This window comes from Leptopilina heterotoma, unplaced genomic scaffold, assembly GCF_015476425.1.
Source record: "Leptopilina heterotoma isolate Lh14 unplaced genomic scaffold, ASM1547642v1 Lhet_262, whole genome shotgun sequence".
Classification (NCBI taxonomy): domain Eukaryota; kingdom Metazoa; phylum Arthropoda; class Insecta; order Hymenoptera; family Figitidae; genus Leptopilina; species Leptopilina heterotoma.
The window spans coordinates 1,322,969-1,336,804 of record NW_025110972.1 but is presented as its reverse complement, the minus strand read 5'-3'; the positions used below and the strand labels follow the sequence as shown (position 1 = coordinate 1,336,804).

The following is a 13,836-nucleotide window of genomic DNA, read 5'->3' as shown; positions in this document are numbered from 1 at the left end:
GAAACACTTCCAATAAATATTCTAGTATTTATTCACGTGCCTCAATTTTTGAGAAATGAATTATAAGATAAAAATGTTGGAAAAATAACATGATTTAGAATCAAAAATAAAAAAAAAACCGTCGTATTATTTTTTCGTTTTTAAAAAACGATGCGGACTTCAGCCTCATACTTTCTGTTTACTTTTGATTATAAAACCTTTTACAAAAACAAGTTTTATAGTTTTTCCAAGTTTCTAGAGTTTTTCTAAGGATATCAAATTGAGACATATGCATCAAAACGTTGCTACGTTTTGATGCATTTTTTGTCTCAATTTGATATCCTTAGAAAGACTGTGATTAGAATCGCATCTGATTTTAATTCTTAAAATTGACTCAATGTGGTTTTAAGTTTAAAAATAATTTCAATAATTTAAGCTATAAAGATATAATAGGATGAATAGAATATGAATGGTTTGAGACTCTTTCCATGAAGTTTGAGGCTTTGAAACTGTAATTGATACTTTGACCCATTTTTGCGGAAATAATTGACGTACCTCTCAGTGAGGACAATGATATTAAGAATAATGGAGGCTGTTGGAGAAGAGAATCAGGAGAAGAAGAAGAAGAAGAAGTTTTGCGGAATTTTTGCAAAAGGAGATTCAAGTGCACCTGCGCCATGTCTCGGCAAGTGCAGGCAGTTGTAAAAGCAAATCGAGCGACGAATACAATATCCGTTGGTTTGCACGCTACACTGAAAATTGCCACGCGTGACAGCGTGCATGCATTCTCAAGATGCTGAGTGCGAGGTTTATATATGTACACAGTTACATCTTGTGTGAAAAGAAGAAGAAGAAGAAGAAGTTCCAACTCAAGAGAGAAAGAGAGACTTGAGTGCGAGTATATACTCCTTTCTGCAAATAAGCCCTTATTTTTACCATTGTATCCAGAGAGAGAGAGAGAGAGAAAAAGAGATTCCACGATGATGAGTACAGCATTCAGATAAAATAAGAAAACAATTTTATATTATCCACGACTCAATTCATTTTAAGAATAAGCATTTTTTACCCAAATCTTTTATGACGCTGAAGAAAGGATGCACTTGCAGTTATATTGCTGAATAAAAGTGTTTATTATCAACATCGTCATCGGATTCTTCCATCACTATGGAATCAGGTTTTTTTAGTCATCAACTATTAGATTTTATTCAGATCTTTTATTATTTTGAAACTTGGAATCTCTTTAAAGTTTAAACACAAGCTACCACCACAACATACCGAAAAAATTCTCTTCTTGTGAAGTTTATACCATAAAAGCTCTTTGACTGCATAAGAACTTACTGTAACAAATTTGATAAAAAGTGTCTTAAAAAACTAGTATTTTAAAATATCAGGGTGGTCACAAATTTCAGTTTATCAATTTCCCTGACAATTTACTGACATTAAAACATTAAAATCATTTTCCCTGACAAAATTCTTTTTACAGGAAAATATAAAAGTTTACAAAAAATGAGTAAAATTCATGAATTCTAAAAATTACAATTACAACCCTTCCTGAATTCAATAATTTTATACAATTTTCATCTAAACTTCATCTTTAAATCAATTATTTTAAATAATTTTCTTAAAGTTCTTTGAAAATTAAATTATTTAAATACGAAAATTCAATTTTTTTATAATAATTGTAACTGTCCATGCATGTTTTTTTCTTCAGTTTATTAAAGTATAATATTTTCAAGAAATAATCAAATTTTTCAAAAATTTTAATTGGAAATATGACTATGATTTCTCCGCAATTTTAATAAAATTGAAATTTTTAAAAGAGTGTATTATTAAAAAAAAAACTAATTATTTTTTGATGAATTTAAATGAATATTTTTAACACGATTTTTTTCACCGAAATGTTAAAAATAATTCTAAAATGTTATTTTTTTTATGTATTTGAATTTTCGGAAATATGTAATTGAACGTAATAAATTTTAAAAAAACTAAAAGCTCATTTTCATTAATTTTCAGTTTTAAATTTACGTTTAAAGATTTTTCATTAAAATTTTTGATAATTCAATTATTTTAAAAATTTGCAATTAAAATTCTTTAAAAATGTTGATTTTCAAAAATTCTAACAAAATACTTGAAAAAAATTAATTATTTTCAATTAAATTTTACAAAATAATCAATTATTCAAAATCTTTTTAATTGTTTATTTCGAAAATTTAAATAGAAAAACGATTCAAAAATAGTTTTTGAAAGATTTGTTTATAGTTATTTTTCGCAATATAGAAAAATTTCGAAAATTTAAATAGAAAAATGATTCAAAAATAGTTTTTAAAAGATTTGTTTATAGTTATTTTTTGCCTTATAAAAATCGCAATGAGTTATATATGAGTTAATAAAAGAAAATATGATATTTTGTTGTAATATTTGGAAGAAAAGTCAAGAATCACAATTTTTGAAAATAAGTCGCAAAAAATTTCAATTTACTAAATTTCCTTGAGAAACAAATATCTTTCGCAAGAATTAAATTATTTTCAAAAATAATAAAATTCTTCGCTGAAATTCAATTATTTTAAATATCTATATTACTTTGATTGAATTTCTTAAAATAATTAAATTATTTTTTAAAAAATTTATTAAAATTCAGTTAATATTATGAATAATAAAATTTTCACAGGAATTCAATTATTTGAAGTACAATTTTCAAGAAAATTTTTCGAAAGAAATCAATTATTATTTAAAAGAATTGAATAAAATTTTTTTGAAAGAATTTTAATAACATTTGTTTATAATTAAATTACTTTCATAATTATAATAAAATTCATGGCAAGAATTAAATTATTTTTAATACAATTATTGAATTAAATTATTCGATGTAATTGAATTATTTCTCTTACATACATTAAATTTTCATTAAATGATTTAAAAAAATCAATTATTTAAAGAAAAATTTATAAAATTTGGTGCAAGAATTCAATTGTTTTTAATACAATTTGAATTAAATTATACGAAATAATATAATTATTTTCTTAAATTTTCATAAAATGATTTTAAAAAATCAATTATTTAAATAAAAATTTATAAATTTTATGACAAGAATTCAATTGTTTTGATAAATAATAACATTTTTCGATAGAATTCAGTTATTTAAAAAACATGTAATAAATTTCGTTTGACGGAATTCAATTATTTTCATAAATAATAACATTTTTCAAAGTATTTCAATTATTTTTAATACAATTTTAAATGAATTTCTCGAATTCCTTGAAAAATGTAGAAATTATTTTTAAAAGATTTTTTTAAATTCTTTGAAAGAATTCAATTATTTTCAAAAATTTTGATAACATTTTTTATATAAGTATTCAATTTTTAAGAAATTATTAATTATTCTTTAAATTATTTATTTATATAGAATAACTTTTTTACTATTTTTTTCAGTCTTTAGCTATTTTTTGATACTTTTATAAAATTAATATAATATAAAAACTGATTTTTAACTTTTATCCGCTATTTAGGATCCGAATGTCGAATTTTAAAAATCTGATGCCTGATTCCTATAAAGAAAGATTACAAAAAACTCCGAGTGACAAGTTTTAAGCAAATCAAATTAACTTTCAAATTTTATCGTCCATAATTAAGTCTGCCATTTTGGATTTTTAAAAACAAGCGAATCCATTGGATGCTTACATTTCTGAGTGCCATATTGGATCCGCCATCTTGAATTTTGAAAATCTGATGCCAGATTCGTTATTAGATTCTAAAAAACGTCAATAAACTTTAAAAGCTCCTCTAGAAAATTTTAATTGGTTTTTCAACAGCGAGAAAAGAATTTAATAACAAAAATGATTCAATATTATCATTAAAGTTCGGTAGAAAAATAAATAAACTAAATAAAATAAATAAAATTAACAAATTAAAAAAGCTTATGACAAATATTTGAAGACAACATCTTTTTGTTCTTCTTAAATAGTTGTCATGAGACGGTTATTCACATGCATAAAGAAGAGCAAAGAAAAAAGAATTTTGTGTGTCCACAAAAGAAAATAAAAAAAATATCCAAAGAAGACAGGCGAAGTTAATAAAAAAGAAGAAGAATCGAAGTGAATTTAAAAAAAAAGATATACAATAAAAAGAAGAACCAGACGAAGTGAAGGAAGTAACAAAAAGGTGTAACAAAAGTAGAGCGCAACTTGAAAAAGGAAAAAAAAATTTCATAAATACCAAAGAGAGATTAACTTGGCGAAAAAGAAGATAAACTTGAAGGGAATTTAAAAAAAAGCAGGTTGAAATTAAAAGAAATAACATTTTAACAATAGATAAGAATAAATTCTATAAACTAAAAAAAAATTCGTTTTAAAATAAGACGAATTTTTAAAAATTATTTGACATACTTCTGCCGTATAATGCAACATAAAAATGTCTAATTTTTTGAATTTAGAAAAAAAACAACATTAAAGCAAATGTCGACTTTTTTCAATTATGATGAGAAAAAAAATTGTTTTTAAAAAATTGTAAAAAGAAAAATTTCAAATTTTCATGTTTTTTAATATTGAAAGAGGAAACAAGAAGTTTTTGAACGAATAACGAATGAAATAGGAGAATTAAAGAAACAGAGTGAAGTGATTAAAAAAGTAAATGTATTATGGTAAATGCGAAGGTGCTCCTCTCGCAAAGAGGGGAAGAATGGGTTTTTGAAGGGATATAGAGGAAGGCTTTCACACTGGCGGCGTTGGTGTAACTTGTTAGTCGGGGCACTCATACATCTCCAGGACCAGGGAACAAGACGACGTCGACTTGTTTATGTGGCCAAGAGCTAGTTGCCCCTGTGGCGGCCAACTAAATCACACCCCGCGGATTTTATATTAAAACAAATAATTAATTCCGATGCCCCGGCACACCGGGTGGTCCACGATTCTCCACACAAAAACCGCTATATATAGAAAGAGAAAGAAACTAAGTAACGATACGATTCGGTGAATAAACATGCCTATCGCACGCCATCGCAATATCGTCCTCAAAAAAAAAAAAAAAAATTCTATACAACAGTTTCAAGATCATCGATTTGTGCCTTATTGGTTTCTTTTAAATCGGAAATTTAATTTTTTTTACTTCTTTGTAAGTTCTCTTGTAATTTCGATTTTTAAAAATCACCACTTGTGGGAAACTTCAAAGTAGTCTCCAGTTGCATTTGTTCGACATCTGTTTTAACTTTGAAATTCACCCTTAGGCACAGTGAGTCGAGGGTCAAATTCTCACCAACTTTAAGAGGTAATTATCGTAATTATTCAAAAAAACTGTTTTACCGACCGTCGGTATAACTATCGAGATCTTTCTTGTTTTCAAAAAAAAATCCAAGATTTAATGACCAGAGAGCGTTCAAGTGTGGAGAAAAGGATTCTCGAATTTGTTAACCTCAATATTATTCACATTGACATTTGAGACACGCTTGTAACGTGGACATTCATCTCATGAACGTATGGATGGGGTTCTGCAAAATATGAACCTGTCCAGACTCCAGTTTGACTTTACGTGAATGTGAAGCGCGCGTCCCCTCCGTTTTATTACGAGGCACGTCATTCGGTTTCAGTAAACAAAAAAAAATCTGACTCGATATTGTTGAGTCAGATTTTTTTTCAAATACAATATCCCACTGCCAAAAGCTTCCTCGATGGAGAAATTAAAATCATTCTCTTCAGTAAAGATGAAGCAACTTGGAATTAAATACGCTTGAAGTATATTCACTTTGAATAGAAACTGCGCATTTCTGAATTAATAACAACATTCATGTAAATAAAATTAAACGGTTTAATGGTGCTACACGAAATTCTGAAATGCAATTTAATCGTGCTGTAAATAAACTTAGGTGTGAATATAAATAGTAAAAAAATTTCTTCTTTACCGACTAATGAATATGAAGTGAACTGTAAAACCTGCAGTCGGTAAAGAAGAACACTTTTATTATAAATCCCGTAAAGAACCGTAAATTTGATTTAAATCTATAAAAGACAATTTTTTTTTTAAAAAAGGTCCGTAAAGTCCGTAATTTGATTAAAAAAAGACGAACAGATTCGTAAATTGTACGATATAATTTTGAAAGTTTTAGAAAATTACAAATGATTGCAGAAATTCAATTATTTTCAAAAGTAATGAAATTCTTAGCAAAAAATTCAATTATGTTCAAAAATTTTTTAAAAATTCTTGTCAAAATTTTAATTATCTTTATAAATAAAAAAATTTTTTGCCAAAATTCAATTATTTTCAAAAATTTCCCTCAATTTAATGATTTTCAATACGTATTATTTTCATAAAATAATAAAAATTTCTTAGCAGAAATTCAATTATTTTAACAAATTTTGTATAAATTTCTTCGAAATATAATTAAATTATTTTTATATTATAAATAATAGCATTTTTACAGGAATTCAATTATTTTTGCTAAATAATAAAATTCTTTTTAGGAATAAAATTATTTTCATAAATAGTAAAACTCATCGCAGAATTTCAATTATTATTTTTAATACATAATTACATAAATGTAATAATTATTAAAAATATTAAAATTTGTCAAACGAATTCAATTATTTAAAAATTTTTTGATAAAATTCTTAATGAGAATTGAATATTAAGAAACATTTAATTATTCAATAAATTATGTTTTTATAGTTATTTAAATAATAATTGAATTCTAGTAGAATTTTCAAAAAACTTTCTCAAAAATTATTAAAAATAATAGATTTATAGAAAAATCTTAGTTAACACTAAAAAAAATTTAATTTTGAAAAAGTTTAAAAATTATTGCAGAAATTCAATTATTTTCAAAAGTAATAAAATTCTTCTCCGAAATTCGATTATTTTCAAAAATTTTAATAAAATTCTTGTCAAAATTTCAATTATTTTCAAAAATTTTCCTCAATTTAATAATTATTATTCTATAATTTTTAATATCTAATATTTTAATTAAATATTCCAAAAGCATTCAATTATTTAAACAAAAATTTCACGGATATTAAATTATTTACAAATTTATTATAAATTCCTTTGTAATATAATTCAATTATTTTTCTAAATAATAAAATTTTTACAGGGATTCAATTATTTTTTTTTAAATAATAAAATTCTTTTTAGGAATTCAATTATTTTCATAAATAGTAAAACTCATCGTATAATTTCAAGTATTTGTAATACAATTTTAGTTGAATTTTTCGGAAAATATAATTATTCTTAAAAATTTTATTAGAAATATTCGACAGATTTCAATTATTTAAAAATATGTTGATAAAATTCTTCATGAGAATTGAACATTTAAAAATAGTCAATTTTTAAATAACTTATTTATTTGCATTTTATTTGTACTTAAATAATTAAATTCTCGTAGAATTTTCTAATAAAAATTGATTTTCATTTCATAAAAATGAAGTTCAGTTGAAATTTTAGATAATAATTAAATATTTAAAACAATATAACGTGAATTTTTAGAAAAAACTAAATTTTAAAATTAATTTTTTTTGAAAAAGTGTAATTAAATTTTCTTTATTATATTTGAAATTTTTATTTTCTAATATGTTTAATTTGAAGAATTTACGAATAATTGAAATTTGTAAAATTGAATATTGTAAACATTTGTAAATAAATGGATTTTGAAAATTGTCGAAGAACTTTTTCGAAAATTAATTGATTTAAAGAAAAATTTTAATGAAAAATTCTTAAAAATAATAATTGAATTGAAATAATGAAAATAATTTTGAAGAAGTACCATTTTTGATTATTATAAAACATGAAGAAATCGAGTTGAAAACTCGGAGTGATCGATTTCTTTATGTTTTATAGTTATGACAAAAATTTAATTTTTTTAAGAAAATTCTTTCTAATTAAAAATCACTAAAATTTAGTAGATTTCATGTAGAAATTCTATAGAAACATTGTAAGGAAATTCTGTAGAATATAGAATGATTCTAGTGATATAGAACTTTTTCAGCTGGGAAAGCAGAAAACCGTTATACCGACTGTTGGTAATGGAAAAAACTGTATGACCAGCAGTCGGTAAAGAAGTTTCGAATGAAATAGGTCGTAAGAAAATACAACAAATATCTGCCGGAGTGTATTTTATTTTCACGAGGCGTGGATTTCTATAATTATTATCAGTGCAGTGTTATCAGTGAACAATATTGAAATTGTGATTGAATCGCTTAAATAATTGGAGAAGAGTGAATTCACATTGGACTGTCGTTTATCGAGTGCAACATCTGTTTGCGTATAGGTCGTAAGGCAGGTATAATCAGGGTGTGAATTCCTGGTATTTAAGTGTCCACCACCAGTAACAGTACAGCAGGCGAATGTTACCTTTTCTTACGCTGTAATGATCTCTTTGTCCGGGCAGCGTGCGACTTTAAGTGAAAACGTCCATTCAAACAGCGACAATAGTTTCGTGCATTGAATATATTGCTTTGATTGCGGCCCGAAGATAACTGCAAGTCCAACTCGTCTCTCTCTCTCTCTCTCTCTCTCTCTCTCTCTCTCTCTCTTTCTCTCACTCTCTTTGCCTATGGCGTTTATTCGCGCCCTGAGATAATCGGCGCGCATTGACCTTCACAACTAATTATTCTATCGTTTTCATTGCAAGAAATATATGAAATAATTAAAAGTGATGACCTCTAATCGTAAACTTGTACATTAGAGAGAAAGGGACAAACAGTACTTTTATTCTTTTGTCTTTCATGTAGGATTAAAAATTTTTTTTTTTAGAATTTGTGGTAATTTCATATAGTTTATGAGGCAAATAAAATAGACGTACAAAAATTCATAATTTTCGTATATTTTTAAATTCTAAACATTTGTTATTAGTTTTATCTATAACTTCGACTGCTGGGTAAAGTTGAATAAGGTTGAATAAGATTATAGCTATTAGGTTCAAATATATGCACACTCTTTAAAATTATTTAATATGGCTGCCGATTATGTTTCTTCTCAATTAACAGCAACCCTTTCGTCTTCTACACCTACATCGATGGTGTAAATTTAGTCAACAGACCTGCAAATAAAAATAGAAAGAATTTTTATAAAAATTAGAAAATATAGTAAATGAAAGTCTTCTGATGGTTAAAAAAGACTGTGAATCCGTATCAGATAGTCTTCAATCAGTTAGTCTTTATCAGTTAGTAGTACCAGTTAGTCTTCATTTAAAATTGGATCTACGTACACAATGTGGATAGTATTCCTGAAACTAGGACCCCGTTTCCATCCATTGACCACTACAACAGAATTTCCAGTTTGTACAAATCCTCGACTCTTTCCAAATTCAAGACCAAATTGTGTATAGGCATCCACGTCTTTTAGCAAGTCTGCAAGAGATATTTAATGTTCTGAATTAATTTTCTTATTTTGAAAATTTTGCTATAATGAATCAAATGCTTACTTGTGTAATGAAGAGGGAAAATTCCCCGATAAAGATGTGCCTGTTTTGCAATCGATAGATACCTAGTCACAGCAATAATCGGACAACGTGGTCGATACTTGGAAATAAGATGTGCAGTTCTTCCGGAAGTTGTGAGAACAATAATAGCACTTGCCAGACATTTGTGTGCTGCTTCAACGGACGCAATTGCTGTCGAGTGCGATGGATCGATTGGCGGAAGAACTTTACTCGTCAGATCAATGAAAAGTTGCTTGTGCCAAATTACAGCCTCAGCCTCCTTGCAGATATTTGACATTGTACGAACACATTCCAAAACATAATCTCCTACCGCAGTTTCTCCTGTACACGTGACAGTATAGTTTCTCATAATCAGTATAAGTTATTCTAGTTCTCGAATTCAAGAGAAATCTCGAATTCGAGAACTAGAACTTATATACTGATTATGAGAAACTTTTTTCTAGAACTTTATCATCTATCTTCAAAGTTAAAAAAACGAGATTTAAAAAATAAAGAGATTTCTAAAAAAGGGAGTAAATATACCTGACAGCATAACACAGTCGGCTCCATCGAGAATAGCATTGGCAACATCCGATACTTCGGCTCTGGTTGGTCTTGGCTTCTTCGTCATCGACTCAAGCATTTGAGTTGCACAGATTACTGGCTTTCCTGCCTTGTTACACCTACTGATCATCGTCTTCTGAGCCAGGAACACCTTCTCCGGAGGAATTTCAATTCCAAGATCACCGCGTGCTACCATAATACCGTCGGATGCCTCAATGATCTCATCGAGATTTCTCATTCCCTGATGATTTTCAACTTTCGATATGATTTTAATATGTCTTCCCTTGGTGCCGAGAATACTACGAATCTCAGCAACAGCCGCAGCATTACGAATGAATGAGGCGAAAATTATGTCCACCTCATGATCAACGCCGAATGTTAAATCTGATCTGTCCTTTTCGGAAACCGCGGGCAAATCGACATAAACACCCGGCAGATTAACGCCCTTACGGGAGCCAAGTGTTCCACCGTTCTCGACAGTTGTCATAATTTCAGTAGTGGCTGGAATATAAAGATTTTTTAGATTAGAGATTCTATAAGGTGTATTCTATTAGGTATTAAGTATTAAGATGTTTGTATCCTAACAAATTATTATACTCTTCTCAAAAAGCTGTACATACCGACTTCTTTAACAATCAATGAAATTAATCCGTCATCAACAAAGACCCGATTTCCTGGTTTCAGCACCTTTGAGATATTTTCATAATCGATATAAACCATTTGATTATTTCCCCTCTCCTGGTATCCCTTATCGGTGGTTAGTTTAAAGTCCTGTCCCTTTGCCAGATCAACTTTTAATCCCTAAAAAAATTTATATTTTAGAAAATAAAAAACATAATTTCCCTCCTAAAGTGAGTAAGTTCATAAAGTAAGTAAGTTCGTAAAGTAAGGAATTAGAAAAAAGTTAGCTAGTTGAAAATAAAATGATTCTTTTTATTATTTGATAAAGAATACTAACACCTTGGAGGAGACCGGTACGAATTTCGGGACCTTTCGTATCGAGAGCAATGGCCACTGGAATGTCAAGTCCCTTTTTTCTTGCTAGATTTCTTTGTGCAGTTCTCACGTTGGCAATTATTTCACCATGAGACTCGTGCGTTGCATGAGAGAAATTCATTCGGGCAATAGTCATGCCTGCCTCGATCATTTGCTCCAATGTTTCGACCTTCTTCGCGGTTGGACCAGTTGTACAAACAATGCCGGACAAACGTACAGGTGATGCTGGGGTAGTTACATCAAGAGCGCACATATGGTCCAGGTGACTTTGCGCCACCAAGCCTGATGGTACTGTAACTCCAGTCATCTACAATTAAGAAACAATAAAAACGATTAATAATTATTTATGCACTTATTATTGCATTTAAAATTAAAAATTTTTTTTTAATTTTTCAAAATATTTTATTATTAATCCTTAGAAGAAAAAGTTAATGGTTTCATTGGTTGGTAAAAAATATTTAAAAGCTGTAAAAGCGCAATTACTTTTGCGTTTGTATTTAAAAACAAATAATAATTTTATTGGGTACAGGTACCCGCATTTTTTTTAAACACCTCCTTAATAATCTTCTAGATGTTTTTTCGTCTAAACTTATGAGTTGAAACTTGAAAGTGATGAACGAAGGGAAAGAATTCACTAGAACATTCCAACACTCAAAAAGTTGTTCGAAAGGTTTTTTGGAATCTAAGCATGATGCCTGATAACGATTAATAATAAAATGTTTTTAAAAATTATTTTTTGCATGCAATTAAAATTTGATATATTATGTTATATTTATAAAATTTGTATCATAGGCTTCAAAATTCTTTAGAAATTTTGCTATTCATTGCATTTGTTTAAAACGAAATTCAAGAATGTCAAAAATATCGAAAGTATCCCCAAATTAGCATAAAAAGCATATTTCCAAAATGGTACCCAAAATGAAAAAAAAAATATTGTAAACTAGTGTAATTTATTATTTACAACATTAGAAAATTATTTAAAATTATTATTATTATTAAATTTAATAAAAATAAGAAATAAATAATTAAAAGGTAAAGTATTCAAATTTAGGGATTATAACTTACTTTTAAGTGCTAATTTTGCAAATACCTTAGTAGTTAAGTTGTTAGTGGGAATTTGAAGGAAAATGTAAAAATTTAAAGTTGATCTTTACTGACGAATTGCTTGTGATGGACTAATGTCTGAAAACACAATAGGTTCTCCATTTATATGACTACACCGTCGTCATTACTTCCTCATTTCCTGTGTGTTGAATCGGGGCGCATGACTATTCTCCACACGGAAAAATTTTGTTCACAGAAAATTCCCGAACTGCACCTGAACGATGGATATGTAAAAAAAATTGAGGTTCTACTCTTGCATTACACTAAAGAAATTCCCGAACTTTTCAGAATTGCTCCTACTGTTCACGGCAGATTTCTGAAAAGTTCGGGAAACTTTTTCTCACATTCAGTTCGGGAACTTTCCCTAAACAAAATTTTTCCGCGCACCTGGAACTTGCAAGAATTTTTGTCCAATTGAAAAACATTAACTTTTCTGTGGTTTAAATTTTCTTTAAGCAAAATTTTCATTTACCTAAAATATATACTGTAGAAAATCGCTAAACAACTACAAGTTCTATTACTTTCATATATTTTTCTACTTGAAGATTTTTAAAAATTGAAATACAGTCAAATAAAAAATATTTCTCATAAATATTTCTTCAAATACTTATTATATTTCATAATACTTCAAATATTTATTATTTTTATTTTAATGTAAATAACAAATAATTGATCACTGTAGTAGTTTTTATTCTTATTTTTTAGAAAAAGGATTTGGTTAGGCTCAATATAACTTCATTCTAAAAAAAGAGAAAAAATATATTTTTACTGAAACAATAATTTGTTTTTAATGCTAGAAGACTTTTAATTTAAATTAAGTCTACAAATAAATAGTTCATCGTATATTTACAGTCAACAAGTCATATTTTTTTAATAGCCTTAGAATTACTTCGCCATTAACAGTATTTAGATACCACTTAATCTAAAATAATGTTCTGTGAAATTTTGTTTGTTTTTAAAGTAACTTATTTTTATAAAATATTATATAATTGTTTTATTCATTTGTAATTATGTAATTTTGATAAAAAGATTTCTTTTCGATTAGTAAAGTCGTATATTCTATTTACATTTATAAAACATTTACGTTTCGACAATAAAATCACGACATTAAAATAATTTTGATGATTAATGATTATTCCCTAAATGTCATTTGACCGAACTGTCATTTTACCGAATTGCATTTATCCGAATTGTTATTTTAACGAAATGTCACTTTTGCGAATCGTCATTTTTGCGAAAAGTCATTTTTACGAAATGACATTTTTGCGAATCGACATTTTTACGAATTGTCATTTTTACAAAACGTCATTGTTTCGAAATGTCATTTTTTTTGAATTGTCATTTTTTACGAAATATCACTGTTGCGAATTGTCATTTTTGCGAAAATTCCTATCGTAAATCTATATATGCATACAAGTTTACTATAGCAATTTTCGCAAAATGGCAATTCGTAACAGTGACATTTCGTAAAAGTGACAATTCGCAAAAATGGCAATTCGTAAAAATGGAGATTCACAAAAGTGACATTTCGTTAAAATAACAGTTCGAATAAATGCAATTCGGTAAAATGACAGTTCGGTCAAATGACAATATCCATGAAAATTATAGCTCTCGATGTTTAAACAGCAAAATGACGTAAATAATTGCATCGGGGAAGTGAATATATAAAAGTTGGTGCGAGCTCTATACTCTCTTGTTGAAGAATTTGAGCCTTTCTGTCTGGTGACACAGGAGAAAAAAGCGTATACACTATATCGTTCACCGGGAAAAACTTATGGTCATAACATCTCGAC

General features: G+C 27.5%; 1 protein-coding gene across 3 annotated transcripts; it reads right to left on the bottom strand.

Moving 5' to 3' along the window:
* Nucleotides 1-8,762: 8,762 nt before the first annotated feature.
* On the bottom strand, nt 8,763-12,206 carry LOC122503444 (pyruvate kinase-like). Of its 3 annotated transcripts, none has more exons than XM_043613988.1 (7): nt 12,094-12,206; nt 10,902-11,246; nt 10,564-10,744; nt 9,923-10,444; nt 9,383-9,721; nt 9,167-9,308; nt 8,763-8,998 (listed from the first exon to the last, which is right to left on the bottom strand). In XM_043613988.1, exons 2-7 carry the CDS (start codon nt 11,244-11,246, stop codon nt 8,986-8,988), a joined length of 1,542 nt encoding a protein of 513 aa, XP_043469923.1. In that variant the 5' UTR covers nt 12,094-12,206; the 3' UTR covers nt 8,763-8,985. The 3 variants fall into 3 exon arrangements, with proteins under 3 accessions (XP_043469923.1, XP_043469924.1, XP_043469925.1); XM_043613989.1 differs by having other exon boundaries at nt 12,005-12,106; XM_043613990.1 differs by having other exon boundaries at nt 12,030-12,106.
* Between the last annotated feature and the right edge of the window lie 1,630 nt (nt 12,207-13,836).

Excerpts from the sequence above, each read along its gene's own strand:
- LOC122503444 (XM_043613988.1), bottom strand. The coding sequence starts at position 11,246 with ATGACTGGAGTTACAGTACCATCAGGCTTGGTGGCGCAAAGTCACCTG. Across the intron at positions 10,445-10,563 it reads ATTGATTGTTAAAGAAGTCG|CCACTACTGAAATTATGACA; the intron begins GTATGTACAGCT and ends TTTATATTCCAG. Across the intron at positions 9,309-9,382 it reads TTTCCCTCTTCATTACACAA|ACTTGCTAAAAGACGTGGAT; the intron begins GTAAGCATTTGA and ends TATCTCTTGCAG.